This window comes from Saimiri boliviensis, chromosome 1, assembly GCF_048565385.1.
Source record: "Saimiri boliviensis isolate mSaiBol1 chromosome 1, mSaiBol1.pri, whole genome shotgun sequence".
Lineage (NCBI taxonomy): Eukaryota > Metazoa > Chordata > Mammalia > Primates > Cebidae > Saimiri > Saimiri boliviensis.
The window spans coordinates 45,991,956-46,011,588 of record NC_133449.1 but is presented as its reverse complement, the minus strand read 5'-3'; the positions used below and the strand labels follow the sequence as shown (position 1 = coordinate 46,011,588).

The 19,633-nt window shown below is 45.8% G+C and overlaps 1 protein-coding gene across 1 annotated transcript in view; it reads right to left on the bottom strand.

The window, feature by feature from the left end:
* Positions 1 to 19,633, bottom strand: part of EPAS1 (endothelial PAS domain protein 1) — an 86,852-nt gene that overhangs the window by 27,305 nt on the left and 39,914 nt on the right. The window contains exons 2-4 of the mRNA XM_003926750.4: positions 11,069 to 11,259; positions 2,313 to 2,464; positions 1,836 to 1,920 (exon numbers count right to left, since the gene is read on the bottom strand). Coding sequence (XP_003926799.1) covers positions 1,836 to 1,920; positions 2,313 to 2,464; positions 11,069 to 11,259 — 428 coding nt within the window. The remainder of the gene's footprint in view (positions 1 to 1,835; positions 1,921 to 2,312; positions 2,465 to 11,068; positions 11,260 to 19,633) is intronic.

Here is a 19,633-nt window from a genome sequence, read left to right as displayed (position 1 = left end):
GGACTGTGAATCATGGCACTTGAGAGCTGTAAGGTCCTTGCCTTTGCCTAGTCCAATACCATCAATTTGAAAAGAGACTCTGAGGAACACAGAAGTAGGATACTTGCTTCTGGTCACAGACTCGAACTCAGACTCTGGTCCGTGGTTGAAATGAGACTAAGAACTCAAAGGCCAAAGGGTTTCTGGAGTAGAGAAGAAATCAGTCTTTGGTTTTCTCAGGCTTTCAGCACCTACCCATTCAGAACATGAATCTCTCTTTAGAGAGACTGAGAAAGTCTGGTAGCCCTTTCCCCACTGAACCAGACCAGACACTGAGCAGCCCATGGGGTACTCTCAGCCAGTGTACCCTCAGAGCCAGGTGGCCTAAGGCCTGCAGATGAGAGTGCAAAGGAGATGGGTGAGGGGCTGTGGCAGTGGTAGAAAAGGAGGTGGTTGTAATTCTGTGCTTTGCAGGCCCAAATATGGATTTCAGACTCAGTCTGTAATAGGGTGAGGTGAGCCAATGAAGTGTCTGCTTTTGCAGTGTGTGGTAACAAGAGCCAAACCTTGTAGGCTTAGTCTCACTGCCTCTGTTAGGTTGGACAAGCACAAGTCCCATGGCAGTGACAGGTAAGGATGTTACAGAAGACGTCTAGGCATGCACAGAATCTGCCCAGACCAGTGACAGCACCTCAGGTTTGGAAGGGACCTTGACAGTCACTGAGCCCCACTCTGCTGCCCAAAGCTTCAGTCCTCTTAACAATGTCCCCATTCATGCTTTTGTTGAATGGCCAGTTATAGGAGAGGAAGCTCCGCTGTCATTGCAACGTGCTTGCTGCCTATGTGGGTCCTCTCATCCACTGGCACCTGCTGGGTATCCCCATGAGTAAGGTCCTGTACACTAGATCTTTTTAAATCTCTTCTCTGTCAAAACCTACCTGACCTATGTCTCCTCAGGGCACCATTTCCTGCACTAGCTCATCTCCGAAAGTGGCTCCAACAAGCCATGCCTTTCGACATGGCCTTGTGTAGTTTCTTCCCACACTGAACCAGGGCTGGCCTGTAATGTGCTCTAACCAACAAGATGGGGCAGAAGTGATGCTCGGCCAATTTGGTCACAAAGCCTTGGGAAGGCCTGGCAGCTTCCACTTTAGTGCTTCTCGGAGCCCGGAGCTGCCACATGAGAGGTCTGGCTACCCTAGAGACACCATATGGAGAGAGTCTCTAAGACTCCATGGAGTGAGAAAACAGTCAAGTTGTCCCAGCATCCCAACTAAGCCCATTCCAGCCACCTGCCATAAAGTCCCAGACATGTGTGTGAGCCATCCTGATCACCCCAGCCTAGTCTGACCCCCAGGTGACCGTAGCCCAGCTGACATCGCATAGAGCACAAGAGCCACCCACTAAACCCACAGGGCCCTGGAGATAATCATCAAAGCCCTGTGTTGCAGGTAGTTTGTTACACTGCAATAGATGACTGCAGGCATTCCTATGAGCACTTTGGCACAGACTAGTTCCTCATTGATTTGGGTGGTATCATTTGGCAGAGATGCTTGACTCTTGGGTGATGAAACCTCCTAGAGACAGAATCCTAACCCAAAGGAGTCCCCTAGCAGTGGGACACAGGCATCATGCGGGACCAGCAGGAGATATTTCTGAGTACTGGGTCCTCTCAATGCCCCAATCTCATCTCACAGGCTACATGCTTAAATGGAGGGCCAGCCTAGCTAAATTTTTTAAGGACATCCATTTTTCCTGCATCACAAGGGCCATGAGCTGTCTCCCTTACAGACAAAGGGGAGGCAGATTCCCACCCAGTGGGGGCAAGAAGGAAGTAAACACACAATCAGGGATACCGTTTTTGAGACTCAGGTTCTCACGAATCTCCTCATGGTCGCAGGGATGAGTGAAGTCGAAGATGCTATGTCCTGTTAGCTCCACCTGTTTCAAAAACAAGGTTAGTCTGCATTATTCCTAACAGTGAAGTAAAAGACTCCAAGAGAAGGCTCAGCCACCTTCCAAATCTGGAGGCAGGGAGGAGACTGAATCAGGTTTTCTCATAATCTTAGTCCAGTGTTAGGTCCACACACAGAAAAATGTAATAGGGACCTACTGATGATGAGAGACTGGGTCTGTTAATTAGTCAGTAGAGAGCTGTCCACCAGGATGGCCATCAGCAAAGCCAAACCCAGTGCTGTGGCCTGAGGTCAGTGAGGGTGGCAGTGGGCCTTTGCAGGGAGAGGTCAAGTGGGATTGTGGCTAGCACCTTCCACTCATTTCTACCCCCAAATGGAAACATTTCTCCTTTTGAAAGAGACAGAGGAGGGTGTCACCTGTGTGAGTCCCATGAACTTGCTGATGTTTTCTGACAGAAAGATCATGTCACCATCTTGGGTCACCACAGCAATGAAACCCTCCAAAGCTTTCAGGTACAAGTTGTCCATCTGCTGGTCAGCTTCGGCTTCAGACTCGTTTTCAGAGCAAACTGGAAAGACAGCGGAGTGGGACAGCTTGCATGATTGTGGAGTGAAAACAGGTGTGACAGGCACAGGTAGGCATTTGCCAGGGATGGCGCAAAGGCATCGGGTGGATTTTTCTGGAAACACACATTGCCAACCATCTGAAACTCTGCCCCAGTCCGGCAGTAGGCACTGGATGAGCACCACTGCACAGAGGACACCCTGATGGGGGCTGTGATGACAGTGTGCTTGTCGTGACAACAGTATTTGTGGCACTAGTAATGGCAGCAGTAGTAGCTGTGGATATAATGGTAGTCATAGTAGTAGGAACAAAAATTTTAGCAGCTAATATATATTGCAGTTACTACATGAAAGGCACTGCACTAAGCATCCTATGTGATCTTCACAATGACCTACGAAGGAGACACTATTCTTAATCTCATTTTACAGATGAAGTATAGAGAGGTTAAGCCATTTGTCCAAAGGTATAAAGATTGCAAAGCTAGCAAGCTTCGACAGCGGAATCCAGAAGCCACACTCAGCTATTCATAGGCTTTGGAGCTAAACACAGGTTCTGTTCCTAGATCAGCCTCCTATTAGGCTATGACTCTGGATAAGTAACAACCTCTTTGAGTATCACTTTCCTCATCATCTAAATGGGAATAACAATTCCCATCTCTGAATTGTAAGAATTAGATAAAGTGCCTAAACCAGTGAATTCAACAACAGTGAATTCTTTGTTCTTTCTGCTCCAAGACACACACACTACCCTCAAATTGCTCAGATCCCAGGTGAGGAATATGTAGCACTCAGAGAAACAAAGCTAAGTAAAAGTTCAAGGGTGTCATAGCTGGGCTCCCAAGGAAGAGTATAGACGGGAAAAGCACTAAGGGTCAGAGGTGGAGGAGGTTGCTTTGGGGTGATCACAGACAGCTAACTATTCCGAAGAAGTTTTAAAGAGACTGAGAAACAGAGATTTCACTCTGTAGAATGAAAGAAGGGCCTTCTGAACCAGATGGGATTGGGTGAACAGGGACTGAGGTGAGGCCCATGTGGCTGAAGAGGAGAATCCATTTCCCAGTCTTAAGGATTGGGCTGGTGAGGCTGGCCCAGTATCCCAGAGGGCCCTCACATTTCAAGCAAATGTCAGCAGAGGAGTGCATCTCAAAGCATTGCTTTGGGGAGATGAGTCTGGCAATGGCATACAAAATGGTTTTGAGAGGGCGAAACCCAGAGGTGCAAAAGAGAGTGAGCAGGCAGCTGCATCCTGGTAGGCTGTACCAGTGGTTGCTGGGAGCAGCCTGGGAAAGCTTCCACCCCTAATCACCCACACTCTGAGTATCCTGGCCTATGAAGTATACCTCTGCTCTCTGAAAAATATAGACTCAGCTCTTGTCCAGACCAAAAAAAAAAAAAAAAAAAAAAAAACAGCAACGTCTTAGGCCCCAGGCCTTTGGTTGTTGTACACAGACCACAGGCTTTATTTCAGCCGCCTTCTCCTAGTTCATTATTTAACTCCAAAGACATTTACTTATGAAAATCTGTATTCATTCAGTGCAAACGTCAATCCAAGTATGCCTCACTTGATTTATAGAACAAGGGGATTAGAGAGTAATTTGTCACTTGCAAACATTAATATTCACTTAACAGGAGCCTTTCAAATGGAGACTATTCTAAGGAACTTAAAATGCAATTCAATTTATGGGCCACTTGGCAAGGGACACAACGATGCTGTGAAATGTCGTTCAAGGGTCTTTCTGCAAGGACACTGGATTTCTCTTTTATCTTTTTCCTCGAGCCCCTAAATTTAAGCTTTGGGTTACGTGCCATTATTCCTTAAGAACAACAAATCCAAATTACAAGATCCTCCTACCAAGAGACTCCAGTAAAGGCAGAGGGGACCAGCATTCTTTCAGGACACAGGATCAGAGAACATGCCAGAGTCACAGACACCTTCTGCAGAGGATCATGGGGGGTCCAGGGATAGGCAAGCCTGCAGAGCCAAGAGTTGACTTATATGGAGTAATGGCCCAGTGGCTTTCCAACTCTGTTTTGCTAAAATGATGGAACAAAATAAGGGAAATTCTTTTCTCTCCACACTCTGGTCCAGGCGACCAGCCCACAGAGGGGAGAACCACAGGCCATGAGAATGGCCTTGTACCATACACATACGCACACCTGATCCCTGCTTGGGGTTTCTGCTGATATACGCGTCCTTTGCCAGCTAACCAGCCCACTGAACTGATGATGAACCAGTGTCCCAGGTGTGGGCGACGCCACTGCTAATGTTAGCTTTCCCAGCTGAAATCTTCATTTGAACATTTGAACAGGGGCTTTAGGGGAGAAAATGACTTACTCAGAGCTTTCAAATTTGTGTATGGATCAGAATCATCTAGAGGCCAGGCTAAAACAAAAATTTCTGGGACCAGGACTGCTACATAATTTGCATGGCCCAGTGCAAAAAAAAAAAAAAGTGAGACGTCTCATTGGAAAAATTAAACCAAGCCTGAGACTCTTTTAAATGCTCCAAGACTGCATATGCTGCACGCTCTGGGTTCCTGGTTCAGTAAGTCTTCAGTGGGAACGGAGAATCTGTTTTTCCAAAAGGTTCCCAGGTGATACTGACCCTGCTACTCCTAGGACCACATGCTGAGAGCTACTGCCTCAGCTCAAAGGTCCTAGAGTGACCTTAATTAGCCTATGTTGGCAGGTGGTGACTTGTTTTGGAGATGACTGAGGAGAGGTTTTTAGCACCACTTCAATCACACCAGATAGGTGACCACCTTCTATAGATACACAGAGGCCAACCCTGTGGTTTCTAGCCAACTGAGAAGATATTTTCTCTTCAATTTCTTTGATCTCAGTGGTAACACTGACTTCAAAATCTGGAGTAATCCCAAGACAACCCTATTTGGGTTAACTAGTCCCAGAGGAAGTAGTCCTGCTTAAAATTTCCTGTTTTTAACAGGTCCAACATAGCCAAACTGGTTTCCACCCATGCCCAGTGCACTTACTTCCAGGAGGTGGCGAAATTGGCTACGGCAGCATCGGGTCAGCTGGGATCTGGGAGAGAGAGGGGCAATCTAGGGCCATGCAGGGAAACAGAATGTCTTGAGCCTGAAGTCACAAGGGCTAGAGGACCAGGAAGCCACCAGCAAGGCTGGCCCCAGAGACCCTGCGACTGCAGGGCTAGGGCAGGGTCTCTTTCCTCTGTGGAACTATGTGCCCTCACAGCACCTGCTTATTCTCCTGGGAGCTTCTGAAGGAACCTGGCCAGGTCTCTCCCAGCTTGGAGCTGAGGGTGAAAACTGTGGAGCCAGCAGGCAGACCCTTACTTGGGAGCCTCATGGCACAAATTTGCTGAAGACCCCTCTGCCTTTTCCCCTGTGAACATCCGTGTCTTCCCTGATGTATCATTAAGATCCTGTTCAGTGTAACGTACATGGAAAAATATACTCATTCCCTACACCGTTACTAACTTTCTACTGTGTTCGTGTCTGTTTTACGCTAGGCACGAGATAATTTGTCCACCAGTGTCACTTGTGTGCCCAGTCTTGTCCCTAAGGAGAGAGAATCAGGGATACTGAAAGGTGTAAGAGCAATCTCTTCCCTCAAGGAATCAACAGACTGGTGGAGAAGACAGAGATACACTGCTGTAAGGTAATGCAACAATCGAACATCAACTCTTGGTGAGAACAAAGCGAAGAGCCCAGAGTAGGTGCTCAATAAGCCACCGATCGGGTCCGTAAATCATCCTGGGCTCTAGATCTCAGTTACTTGCTTCCAAGGACCCTTCAGGGTCTGACCCCAAAGTCGAGAGATAGGTCATTAAAACCAGAGGTGCTCTGCTGAGACGGCACATGCCCGTCCTGGGGAGCACAAGATTCTTTAATGCTAAAAATAGCCCCAGTAAACAGGCTTTGATGACTCCCCACAGCCAGGATATGCGCGGGCTGAGGTTTTGGAGCACTTTTTCCGGAGCATCGCTCATTTCCTTCAGGCAGCACCGCCCATGTGGGGTGGGACTTCCTGGGCAGCAGGGCTGTGCATTGGGAGAGAGCGGGCAGAGTGGCAGAGCAGAGCTTCCTCAGTGGTCTTGGAGACCAGGCTGCCCCATGGTGCTGCTAGTCAGAATGCTGGCTGCAATTTTATTCCACCAAGGTCACTTCGCCTCTTGTTTACTACTTCAAGAACTTCCAGGACTGCTCTGACTGTTCTTAAAAGCCATTCTGATGGGGTCTTCCTGGTTGAAGATGTGCTTGGCAGTCACCACTTCGTGACAGCCACAAGGGCTTTCCCTCTAAGGCTCTGCCTAAACTGATTTCTCTTCCACCTGACCCAGGGCCTGGACCCCCACCCCCTGCCCTCCCGGATGCGCAGACTGCAAGAGCAATGCCAGTCTAGCCATGAGGAATTCATTCTAGGATTGCTTACTGGATCCTTAGCCATACCTTTAAATGCCACCATTAGCAGGCCTGGGCCTCTCTGATGCCTTTGACAAGACGGCATTATGTCCTTCCTGATCTTCCTGGGCTCCCTGAGAGTCCTGAAGGGATTCATGCCTTTGTTCTTTGCATATATCTTATCCTATCTTGCCTCTCCCTATTACCCTTCATAAGATGTAGTACAGGACTGGGTTCAGCAAACACCTGTTGACTGACCAGACTTTTTAGTTTAAGTTAAGGGAATGATCTGAACAAAGTCAGTATCTCTAGAAGAGATTGTATATTAGCTGTTCTCACCCATTAACGTCCTCACATGAATCAGCTTATTGGTTTCTTTCCAAACAGGACAGAAGGCCAAATTAAGGACTCTCCTTAATTTGGAGAGTGGGTGGGACAAAGGGGTGGAGGTAGGGGTGAAAGTCTGGGAAAAGAAGTCTGAAAGTGGGGTGTGCGAGGGTACCAGAACATATATCTGCCTCCACAGTTCTTTCTTTGTCTGACTTTTCCTGCAATGGAAAGGTCATAGTAAGCCTTAAAAACTTTAAAATCACTTGTCTCACATTTTAATATATTTCCCTTTGAGATCAGGAAAACATAATCTCTTGTTACAATGGATGTCTTTGCGAGGCAAATGATGATGAATCCATAATGAAACTGGCCCTTCTCTTTAGAAACCTTGCTTCGTGCTGATCTCCATTTCCATGGAAAATGAATTTGATTTCACCGTGTATGAGCCTGGGCAAGCCCAAAATTCAATTTTACAATGAAAAGCAAATTTTGTATATTCACTGCTGTTTAATGCCCTCCGAATGCAGAGTTGACCCTGATTTGCTCATGGTTTGTGGGGCTCATCTTGAAAGAGGATTTAAGACAATCAAGTGGCATTTCCACCGATGTTCCTGTAAGAGTGTGTTCTGTCCTCAGCCCAGCGTGGAAGCTAATATCATAAAGCTATTGTTTCAGTTTGCTTCCTGTGATACGAATCTCAGTCGGCAGCCCAGACCCACAGCCTGAATTTCTCAACGTTGAGGTTTCCTCTCCAACATTCCCACACAGAACAGCCTACTGTGAAAATCAAAGGGAAGCGTGTTACTAAGTAAAGAGAACCTTTTCTAAAGAAAAACCTGGTATTTTTTCTCCTTTTGAACTTTGAGGTATGCAACCAGCTATTTCCTATTATAAAGTGAGCCAAAATTGGTACTCACCTTTGTTAGAAATGCTTAAATAATGGCTATGTGGCTTGTTTTACCTTGGAAAAGCATGACAACTCTGCATTTTGATAGAAATCACTAGAAGATAGGTTAGAGGATAGTAAGGATTTACACTGGGTTTTCTTTTACATCATTTCTCCAGAAGCCTATATTTAATATAAATCAATATATTTGTTTATCATAATTTTAATTTCTAAGCTATAACTTATTGAGAGCTTAATAAGCGGCAGGCTACAGGATAAGGCCTTTTATATCTGTAATTTCAATCCTTAAATATCATTGTAGAGTAAGCACCATTATTCCCTTTGTGCAGTTGAGGAAACCAAAGCTCAGAGAAATTTTTACAACACTGCAGAGAAAGAAGGCTGCCAAACTAAGATTCCCATGCAGGTCTATCTGCCCACAAATCCTGTACTCTTCTTTATGATGCTACATGTGTTGGAAAAGCAAAAAGATCTTGTCTTACGATTTCAGAAAATAGAAATTCAACAATCAGTCTAGAGAATATGTGGCAGGAGCCTGGGAGAGAAGTCAGAAAGGCCGGTGCTGAGAAACCATCTCCCCCTTCCTGGGCTGCACTCGTTCGATGAGAACTACTCCTTCAAGGACACCGGGACCAGATGGCCAAAAGTAGAAACTTTTTATCCTTTTTCTTCATTTCTTTCCTTGGGACAGAGAGGACCAGAGCTGACAGGCTAAGGGCTCTAACTGGTCTAGGGCCGAGCCCAGTAAGAGGGCAAGGCAATTGGTGTCCACAACTTTCAACAGCTCCTGAGATGGGACAGATATGGGATGTCCCACTGTGGCCACTCTGGTCCTGTCTCTGTGCGTATGTTTAGCACACAGGGGTTCACATCGGCACACAAGGGCTCGCACACACACAGGTAGATGCGCTCAGACAGCCCAGCCTAACTCGTGGCCTTCTCCAGACCGACCTTTGAACCACTGAGCCACTCAGCCTTTCAGGTGGGCAAGCGTGGAAAACAAAGTCCTGCACTAGGGGAAAGGACAGGAATAAGCCTCTGAATGTGTGAGGACCTCCTTCCCATCACGCTGGCCCCCAGCTGCCTTGGCTGACCTTCGCTCCCCTACCCTCTCCCTTCCCCCCACATCCCACACCCCAGCCCTTGTCAACATCTTTGCCTGGTCAGGTTTACAGAATGCTCTTGCTGTCCTATGTCTGTTTTTCCAAAATTTAAACAGACTTGAATTCCAGGTGCAGGTTCACCGTGTGCTAAGTGTGTGACTTTGAGCAATCTTAATCTGTCTGTGTTTCACTTATCTGTGAAACAAGGAGAAACACTCAACAAGTCCAAATTCAATCAGAGGTGTTCTACAATTAATATACAGGTTGACTGTCCCTAATCTGAAATCTGAAATGCTCCAGAATCCAACACAACTTTCAAATGAAATTCTCGTTGCAGCATTTTTCAAAAAATCAAATTTCAGATTTTCAGGTTAGGGATGCTCAACTGATAAATATGCAAATATTACAAAATCTGAAAAAAAATTTAAAAGTCATAAGTGCTTCTGGTCCCAAGCATTTTGGATAAGGGATACTAAACCTGTATTGCCCCTTCTGAGGCTTTGTATTGGTGAAGGAATTGGGGTGGTGATGAAGGAAGCAATGATTAATCCACAAGAATGAATGTCTAAGAGCAGAATCTCAAGTACCGCAGCAGGGAAGCAAAGGAGAGGGTTCTCACTGTGGGGAAGGGGGTCTCCATCCAGTCATGAAATCCTCCACTGTCTACTCTTTATATGTAAAGATGACTGCAACATTAGCTGACTCTGCCTTCAGTTATTCAAGAAGATAAGCCTTTTTAAAGGGAGGGGTACACAAATGCCCTGTGATGCAGTCTCCTGGCCTTTCTCATATCCAGTAATCCAAGCCTTGCCAGGGCTCAGCCCACTGTTCTCTCTCTGTGGCATGTATGACCATGTATCTGCCATTGTCTTGCATTATTCTTTGAAAGTATTTATAGAACACATCTTCCCCCTTGGCTCTCCTGCTCTTGCCTGCACATTTTGTTTCTTTAGGCCTAGTCCTCCAACCCCAGACCCACTGAGCTATCATCCTATTTTCTGAAAGTCTGTCCCGCATATCCTTCCTGTACTCCAGGGACCAGAATAGTACATTCTGGCCTTGCCTCCCAACCTCACACTGGATTCCCTCTTTCCAAGAATAGCCACTTCATAACAGGATGGCGGAATCTACCGTCTCCAAGGCACCAGGCTCACTCCGGAAAACTGAAAAACAACGGCAAAAGAACCTTCCCTCCCCGAGTGCCTCCCTCACGCCCACCCCTCGGACACTGTCCCCACCTGCGGCACCAGACCAGGCAGGGAGGAGCACCCCATCCTGCCCAGCATCCTTACAGAACTGATACCCTTGAGGAGAACGTCACATAGGTGCTTTAGACATCATTTCAGTCAATTCTTACAGACACTCTGGGCAAGAAGTTTTTTTAACCTCATTTTATAAACGAGGAAACCAATATTCAGAGACGCTAAATGATTTGCCTGGCCTAACTGGCATCTAAGAGGGAAAAGATCGTATGTATAGGCACACCTTCTTGCTGCTCTGGAGAAGGCACTGGAAGTTAAGGATTAGAATGCTTCCTACAGATTCAATCTGCTCTGGGGGGGCGGGTCTTGTGGCCAGATGGCAACATATGGAGAAGTCAGCAAAAGCCGTTCCTGGTTGTCCCAGCCCCCATGTTCCCTCCAGCTTCCACGTAACCCTGGTCCTGTCCCTGCCCTCCTCTCACAGCTAGATTCATGGTGAAGGTCATTGCTGCAAGAGATGTTTAACATGTAGGTATAAAGCACTAATGACGGTGTTTCTGTGGGTGAAAGTTCTGCAGTGGGAAGAAAGACTTTCCAGCTCTGGCAGCAGAGGGGTCCTCCTGAGTATAGGAACGTGCTGATAAGGCTGGCATCTGCCTAGCCTAGGGGAACCTGCTGGCCTTACCTGAGGAGAGGAGCCTGTGTGTTCGCAGGAAGCTGATCGCCAGCCGCATGATGGAGGCCTTGTCCAGATGGGAGCTTACGCTGTGGGGCAGAGGCAGCTCATGGGCCAGCTCATAGAACACCTCCGTCTCCTTGCTCCGTCGGCACCTCGCAGCATCCCGGGACTTCTCCTTCCTCCTTTCCGAGCTACTCCTAAGTGGAGAAAAAGAGGTTAGTTCCCAAAAGGTTACTGTCAGCCTGTCATACCTCTGGCCAGGACTTCTCCATGGCCCCGGCCCGCAGTGCAGCCACCCTCCCTCACTGGACTGATCTGGGCTCACGCCAGTTGTCTGAGCCACACACAATCTCTTTTGTATTGTTAGCGCTGCTTTTGTGTGTGTTGGTGTCTTCCCAACCAACTTCCTCCTCTTGCATTCCCTGTCGAGGCCAGAACAGGGCTTCACATGGGTGGAGTCTGGGCAAAGACTTGCTGGTTAAATTAACTGCCAATGCCTTGGACCTGGCCCTGGATTATCTGGGGATAGGGGTGAATGTCCAGGAATGGAAAGAAAAGCTCTGATCAGTGGCTCAGACTACTTTGTCAGAGGCTTTTAAGAACAAGATAAAAAACTGCTTTTTAAGGTTCCTTTTCCACATAAGACACATTCAGAAAAAATTAAGAGCATAGTACTGGATGCTAGATCCTACATTATACCAGAGAGTGATTTCCACAGTAAAGACTGAAAATGCCATTACAGCCCGAGTATAGCCAGACATCCATCAGTCTAGAGTACCAACATGCATTCTGTCAAGGATTAAAAAGTAGTGGGCACAAACATTTTCTCTCTAAGCCCTGCCAGCATAGGTTGCCAGTCTGTTTTAGCCTCATTCTCCTCTTTGTTGCAGGGTGGAGGGAAAGATGACAGACACTGAAGCTTGCCTCTTTCAGGAAGTCCTAAAGAAATCCTGGACTTCCTTTTTTTTGAGATGGAGTTTTGCTCTTGTTGCCCAGTCTGGAGTGCAATATTACAATCTCAGCTCACTGGAACCTCCTCCTCCTGGGTTCAAGTGAGTCTTCTGCCTCAGCCTCTAGAGTAGCTGGAATTACAGATGCTCACCACCACGCCCAGCTAACTTTTTTTTTTGTATTTTTAGTAGAGATGGGGTTTCACCATGTTGGCCAGGCTGGTCTCGAACTCCTGACCTCAGGTGATCTGCCCTCCTCAGCCTCCCAAAGTGCTGGGATTACAGGCATGAGCCACTGCACGCAGCCAAAATCCTGGACTTTCTTAGAAAGTCTATGGCAAGTTCTAACACAGGCAAATTTAAAAGCCAGAATGTTTAGATTGGAATTCTAACTTCTCTGCTTGTTAGCTCTGTGAATAAATCATTTAAACTGCTTAGTTTCACTTTCCTCATCTGTAAAATGATAACTATAATGCTTACCCTACAGAGTTAATTGTGAGGACTAAATGTGATAATTTATATAAAATCTTTAGCACTAAGCCTGTTTCAACTATAAGTAATCAATGTTAGCTAATACTAATTAAAAAGATGGCCATGAAAAGACAGTCGTGAGGGTTAAACAATTACAAAACAGTATAGGACAATTCTATTTTCATAGAAATGTATGCATTATATATAATACTTCCTATAAATTATATAGGAAAAAGGCTAGACATATAATAACTATTATTATAGGTATCACTGACATAGTGCTTACAAGTACTGTTTTAAGCAATACTACCTTGGCTTATTTAAACTCATGCAACTGCCCTTGGAAGTAGGCATTATTATTATTATTATATACCTAATTTGCATATGAGGAAACTGGCCCATAGAGGCCAAGTAATTAACCTGTGGCCTCCAGCAAGTAAATGGGGAACCTGGACTTTGCACTGCAAGTGGGCCCCAGAATCATGGCACTTAACCACGAGTGACTGTCCTGTCTCCTCCTACTCAAAAATGTTAGCAGTTGCAGGGTAGTGAGGCTATGGAAAGGTTTTTTTTTCTGTTTTGTTTTGTAATGCTTATCTGTATTTTATTAGGTTTCTATAAATAACCTAATTTGCATATTTAATAAAGAAACAAGTCTGTTTTTTATTTTTTTAAAAGGCACCTAACTGGCCATGGTAGTATTTGCACCTGTAGTCCCAGGTACTTAGGAGGGTGAGGTAGGAGGATCATTTGGGCCCAGGAGTTCAAGACCAGCCTGGGCAGTGTAGTGAGACTCTGTCTCTATAAAAGCATAAATAAGATGAAAGTGTCCAATGCAGTCTATAGGTTTCAAGGCCTCAATCCAATCAGCTCTAGCTGGTCCCCCCTGTCCTGCCATCTGAGATTTCCAGAGGCTGCTGCTTTTTTTTGTTTGGCTTTGCAGCCTTTTATTTGGACAGAAAATCTGTATTTTGGGATTCATGGAATGTGGACATGCCTCTCAAATCCCTCAAGATTTGGGGCAGAAGCACTGTTTTGACTTTACAGCATGCTTCATTTAAAAAGACAGACCGTCCAGCTCTGTGGATGGATTAAGCATCATATCCTCGGATTAAAGGACGAACTGTCCAACAGCTGTTGATGGTCAAGAACCACCTTCAGAAAAATTGTGAAATGAATGAAACTATTTTTCTTGTCCTGTCTCCCTTTTCTGCTTCCTTTATCTCATCCCTGTTTCCCTCTCTCCCTACTCCTGCACCCACCCTTCCTCACCTTCTCAGGATTTGCCCTGATTAGACCTTTATATTCGCCACTGGTGGTTTTTATATTCACCACTTCCATTTGCATTTTAATCCTGACCTGATTGTGGAGAAAAAGTTAAAGAATTGCAAGTATTCTGGCACAGGAAAGGAAGATGGGAAGAGGACAGGATGCTGAAATCACACACATCATGTTTGGGTCACGCCAGGTGAAAGATGCTGGATTTCATTCTCCAAGCACTAACCCTCGTGCTCTCCAACAAAAGCATCATTAACACATAACCTCGTCACCAAGGGCCAAGAGAAGCCATCCCGGGGCAAAAGCAATCCCAGCACAGGCTATGGCATTAATGCCAGTATCTGTATACACAAAGCTTCCCTCTGACATGGCCCCTTCCTTAGAGTAGAAGAGGCAGAGAGGAAAAGCCAAGTAGGGGAAAGGCAATCTGGAGTCAGTGCTCTGATAATGGCATCTGATATGTAAGTCTTGCCTTGTGCCTGGTCCCGTACCAAGAAGCTTTCACATATTATCTCATTATACTCTCACTAACAACAAAATAAAGCAGGTATTAACACAATTTAGAGACATGGAAACTGAGGCTCAGACATAATATGTCATTTGCCCAGTGTCACAAAGCCAGTGCTTACATAAGCCATTGAAGGGTTTATAGTCAGTGAGCAGACACTTAGAAGTCCTGAGACACACAGGGAATCCCTATTTAATTCCATCCTTGCAATCAAGTGAAGTGGGCAAGATAGGTATTGTCACTGTTCCTCTTTCACAGATCTGGAAACCGACACCTGAGCAGGTAAGTTACTTGCCTAGAGCAGTCCGGCTAATTAGCAGCAGAGCTAGAGCTAGAACTCTGCTCTTCCTAGGCCAATACCCTCTTCATTGCTTTACTGTAGGAGATACTGGCTTTAGCAAGAAATAAAGCAACATCTTGACTTCCAGAAAAAGAAAGATTGAAAATCTGAGGCAGCCTCTTGGTTCAAAAGTCAGGGAGGTAGGATTTCAGCTGAACCTAAAAGGACAAATAATGCCCTTACAGTTTTAGGAGTTCAGAAAGCACTTTTTCTTACATGTGTTATCTCATTTGATCCTCACAGCAACTCTGAGAGATAGAAACTATCATCCCCATTTAACAGATGAGGATGTGGAGATTTTAGAGAGATTAAATAATTTGCTAAAAACATCATCTAAAACCTAGTTCTGGGTCCAAGATCACAAATTTTTCCATTGGCAGCAAGGAAACTGTCAGTTATTGTACAACTTTGATGTTCCCAGTGCTCTGCTGATACTTTCCCACAAACTGGATGTTCACACATACTTTGGAAAGAAGAGAAAGGCTAAGACTTTTTTTAATACGGTGACAAAAATTTGATGAGAGGAGACTCTGTCTTTAAGTGACCACCCATTCCCCTTAGGGGAACACCTGGAACATTCAGAGTAGGCCTAAGAACCAGCATCAGAGTTCAGATGGGGTCCGAGAGGAAAGAAGGGAACTCCATGCCATGAGCTTTGGCAGACACAGGTGCGGGTCACAGTAGTGCTGGGAATGTAGTGGAATGTTCATATGAACATATCCTGGAGTCGGGGCCCCAAGATGTCTGTCACCAGTAACACTGAGGGGTTGGTTGCCTAATTAGCTAGACTTTTAGAGTGACTAGGACTCACATGCCTAATGCCTGTGGCCATCCAGGTATCAAAACAATATGCCTATTACCCTATAAGGTTAAATGGCTTAGAAGCAGAATGGATTTCAGCTGGTCAAGGAGATGACTGAAGCTAATTAAGCCGGCTGGGATCAGTCTATGGGTTGGTGGTGAAATTCTAAGCTGGTGCCTATTTGCAATAAGCTGCAAATGGAGGAAGTAAAGGTCAAATGCAAATGGGAGAGGTCTAGTGACACTTCCATGAGGCTGGTGGCTGCTGCACAGGGGCTGCCTGATGGGAGAGATACACCCAGCTCCAGGAGCCAGAGATAAGGAAAAGTCACAGGACCCTATACTTACGAGTAGTTGACTGCTTCATGGATCAAATGACAGCAGAACCAGAGTCAGTGGTTCTCAGTTTTGCAGCTCACTGGAGTCACCAGAGGAGCCTTAAAAAACAGATGCCTGGGCTCTACCCCCAGAGATTCAGATTTAATAGGTCTCAGGTGCAGGCTAGGCAATGGGCATTTTCAAAGCTCCCCATGTGATGCTCATGTGCAGCCAGGGCTGAGGACCACTGTTCCAAAGCAGCCAGTTTTTAAAGGTAGGAGTATGTGTGGGTGTGGGGGAAGGCAGATGGGGTTGGACTTAAATGTTTTTTGGAGATGCGAACAGCTATGTCATCTTTCTCAAAGGGAAGGAAGAAAAGGAAACTGACATTTATTTAGCAGCCGGACTAGGTGTATTTAATAAACAGTCTCATTTGATCCTCAATGATGCAGTGTTATCAGCCCCATTGTTGCAGAGCAGTGGTTCTCAATTTTAGCCTGCATCAGAGTCACCTGGAGGACTTATTAACACATAGTTTTCTGGGCCTGTGATCATGTGTCTGTGGAAGACTGACGCCCAGATCCACTTCCAAAATGTACCACACTCTTTTCCTCCACCATGCACTGTGTCCACATTCACTGTGTCCCTCAAATGTGAAGTCACTATCGTAAGCCAAACAGTTATTTATCTAGGAGTTGGTGTGACCGCCACTGTACCACACACTATGGCTAATAGGAAGAGGGAGGTGAAGATAAGGAGACATCTGAAATAATGCCACAAAGAAGGTGGCTACCCTTCAAAGAAGCCACCTTGGGAGAAGCCTTTAACTGAATGCTGGTAGGCGGCCATTGCTCTGTCTTTTGGGAAGCCTTTTTAGAATTAACTTCAGAGCCGCATAAGAAAATCAGATTTTTTCTTCAAAGGACACACTTAATTTCAAACCCCAAACAATATTATCCAGTTTACCCACCCCGTTAGTCACCAGACTTAGCTGTGGATGGATTGTGGTTGTTTGATAGGATAAAATGTACCCTCAAAAGGTAAGGCTTTGCCACAATTGAAGGTATTGAAAAGAATGGTCTTAGCTCTGAGAGCCATTCCAAAGGAGTGACAAAAATGTTTGAGATGAAGGCAGTGTTGCAGTGGCCAGCGTTCTAGATACATTCTGATGTCCAGAGGCTGCAGTCATCAGTAGGGGAATCTATCACATAGGGTAGGAAAGGTATCAGTGTTAGTGAAGACAGAAAATAGTCCAAGCACGGGGACTCATGCCTATAATCCCAGCACTTTGGGAAGCTGAGGCAGGAGGATTGCTTGAGCCCAGGAGTTTGAGACCAGACTGGGCAGCATAGCAAGAACCTATCTCTAAAAAAAAAAAAAACTTAGAAATTAGTTGGGCATGGTGGCATACACCTGTGGTCCCAGCTACTCAAGAGACTGAGGCAGGAGGATCCCTTGACATGGGAGCTCACGGCCGCAGTGAGCCATGCCCCACTGCACTCCAGCCCGGGTGACAGAGTGAGAACCCATCTCAAAGCAAAACAACAAAAAGTTACAAATTCAGAACAGAAAATATTAAATTAGCAAGTTCAGAAGAAGCTGGCCAGATCAGACAGACTTTGACAAGGGAAAAAAAGGCACTAACATGCTTTAATACACACCTCTCTCCTGAGGGGCATGGTTTCTATCCTGAAAGAGACCATAGCTCATCTGGGAGATAAGACTAATAATCCAGACTAGTATATCAAAAATCTACAGGACGGGACAAAGAAGAGGGAAGACATGAAGCTGCAGTGTCTAAAACAGGGGCGAATGCTTTCACTTGCCACTTTCCTGAAGGAGGAATCCTGGAAAGCATCTCATACCTCAGCCTCCCAACCTCCCCTCTGCTGGGGCTGAACCTGCAGCTCTGACCTACTCTGATGGTCTGTGTCCCGGGAGCAGAGGGCCTGGATTGCATTTGGAACTGATGGTAATTTCTGGGGCACACCCAACGTGGCCCTTAATGGTCAATTCTGCCTGGGCTGACTGGAGATGCTTATCCTCTGGCCCTCTCAGCCCCAGGCAGCTTTGTAGAAGAGAGCAGCAGATTCAATTACTAAGCAGCGCATCTGGGGCTTCAGATAACCCAGCTCTTTACGTAACCGGAGGACACGTGGACTTCCCAGCCCAGCTGGGAAAAGCTGTGCATACACAGGAGTAATCGTAATGAACTGTCCCTGTGCTTAGCTTCATCAAGCCCAAGCCTTTGTTGGTGCTACAGTCTGAATGTTTGTGTCCCCTCAAAATACTTATATTGAAATTCTTACTCCCAATGTAATGATATTTGAAAATGGAACCTCAAAATACTTATATTGAAATTCTTACTCCCAATGTAATGATATTTGAAAATGGAACCGTTGGGAGGTGATTAAGTCATGACAGTGAAGCCCTTGTGAATGGCAGTTGTAAAGAGGCCCAGCGGAATCCCCTCACCCCTTCCACCATGTGGAGACACAGCAAGAAGGCACCATCTATGAACCAGAAAATGGGCCCTTACCAGACACTGAATCTGCCAGCACCTGGATATTGGACTGCCCAGCATCCAGAACCATGAGAAATAAAACTGCTGTTTATGAGCCACTCGGTTTATGGTACCTTGTAGCACTCCAAATGGGCTAAGACAGTGGGGCATTCTTTATTCTACATATTAGTGAATAGTACCACTTTACATTTGGATCACACATTACAGTCTGTAAAACACTTTGTGAGTCAATCTGGAAATCTGTAACTAATAAACTTCACACAGTAGGACAGGAAGAGCAGCTACCATCATTCCCATTTTAGGCATAAGAAAAAACAGGTTTAGAAAGGTAATGGGAGTATGTGGAACTGGAACAAAACCCCCGAGTTCTGGATTTTTCAAGGCCATGTGAACAGACAGCCTGCTGCCAGGCAGCACTGGACATGCGGCACGATTACAAGCAGACCTTCATTATCTGTCCATCATATAACCTAGCTTTTCCCAACACATAATTTCCTTTTTAAAAATGCCTCGATGAAGATAAGGGTTATGCATATTTAGTATAAGCAACTTCGAAAATACAAAAAGGTATGAAGAAAATAAGGTGAGATCTCATTGGATTTATAAATTTTTACTTTGCTGTTTTTACTTAACAGGATGTCCCATTATTAAAAATTCTTTCAAAATATTTATAGTAGTCCATAACATCATATCATGTGGCTGGACCACAATGCATTTTACTATTCCCTTATTGCTTTTCGGTGATGGCTTCTAATTTTTAGCTGTTATAACACTATGATGACTACCTTGGCATCAGGTATTGCTTATTTTTTATAATAAAAGATAAGTATCCAGCTTGCTGCCAGCTCCCCATAGCCACCTCACAGTGACCCCACCCTCACCCCATGAAAGCTGAGTCAGCAGATTTGGCAACATTGGCATCCTCAGGACCACAGCCAGCATTACTGAGCACAGAGCACGGGACGCGCTGCTTCAGAGGGCAGTATCACGGGGAAGGAAGGCAGAATGCGCAATGGCCTCAGCCTTGGACCCAGGCTCAGCTCCCTTTCCCCATCGCCAGCTCTATCTAGGCTGCTTCTCTTCCTCATGCCATCTGCAGGTCAAAGCATCTGAAGAGAGAAGACCAGCTGTGCTAAAACTGGAGGCTTCCTTTGACTCTAATCCAGTTCTGAGAAGAGGGCCACCCTTGTTGAGCAGCAGAACCTCTCCCCCAGTGTAAAAATAAAGTGTTCTTTCCATCTTTCCCAATCCTTATCTTATCCACTGCAGGGATGTATAGAGAAGACTCCATGCCATCTTCGCTTATGAGAAAGTGGGGAGAAAGCCAGTGGGTGCAGGAGGCATTTACCTGCCTCTCCACCGCTCTCTGCGGCCTCTGAGG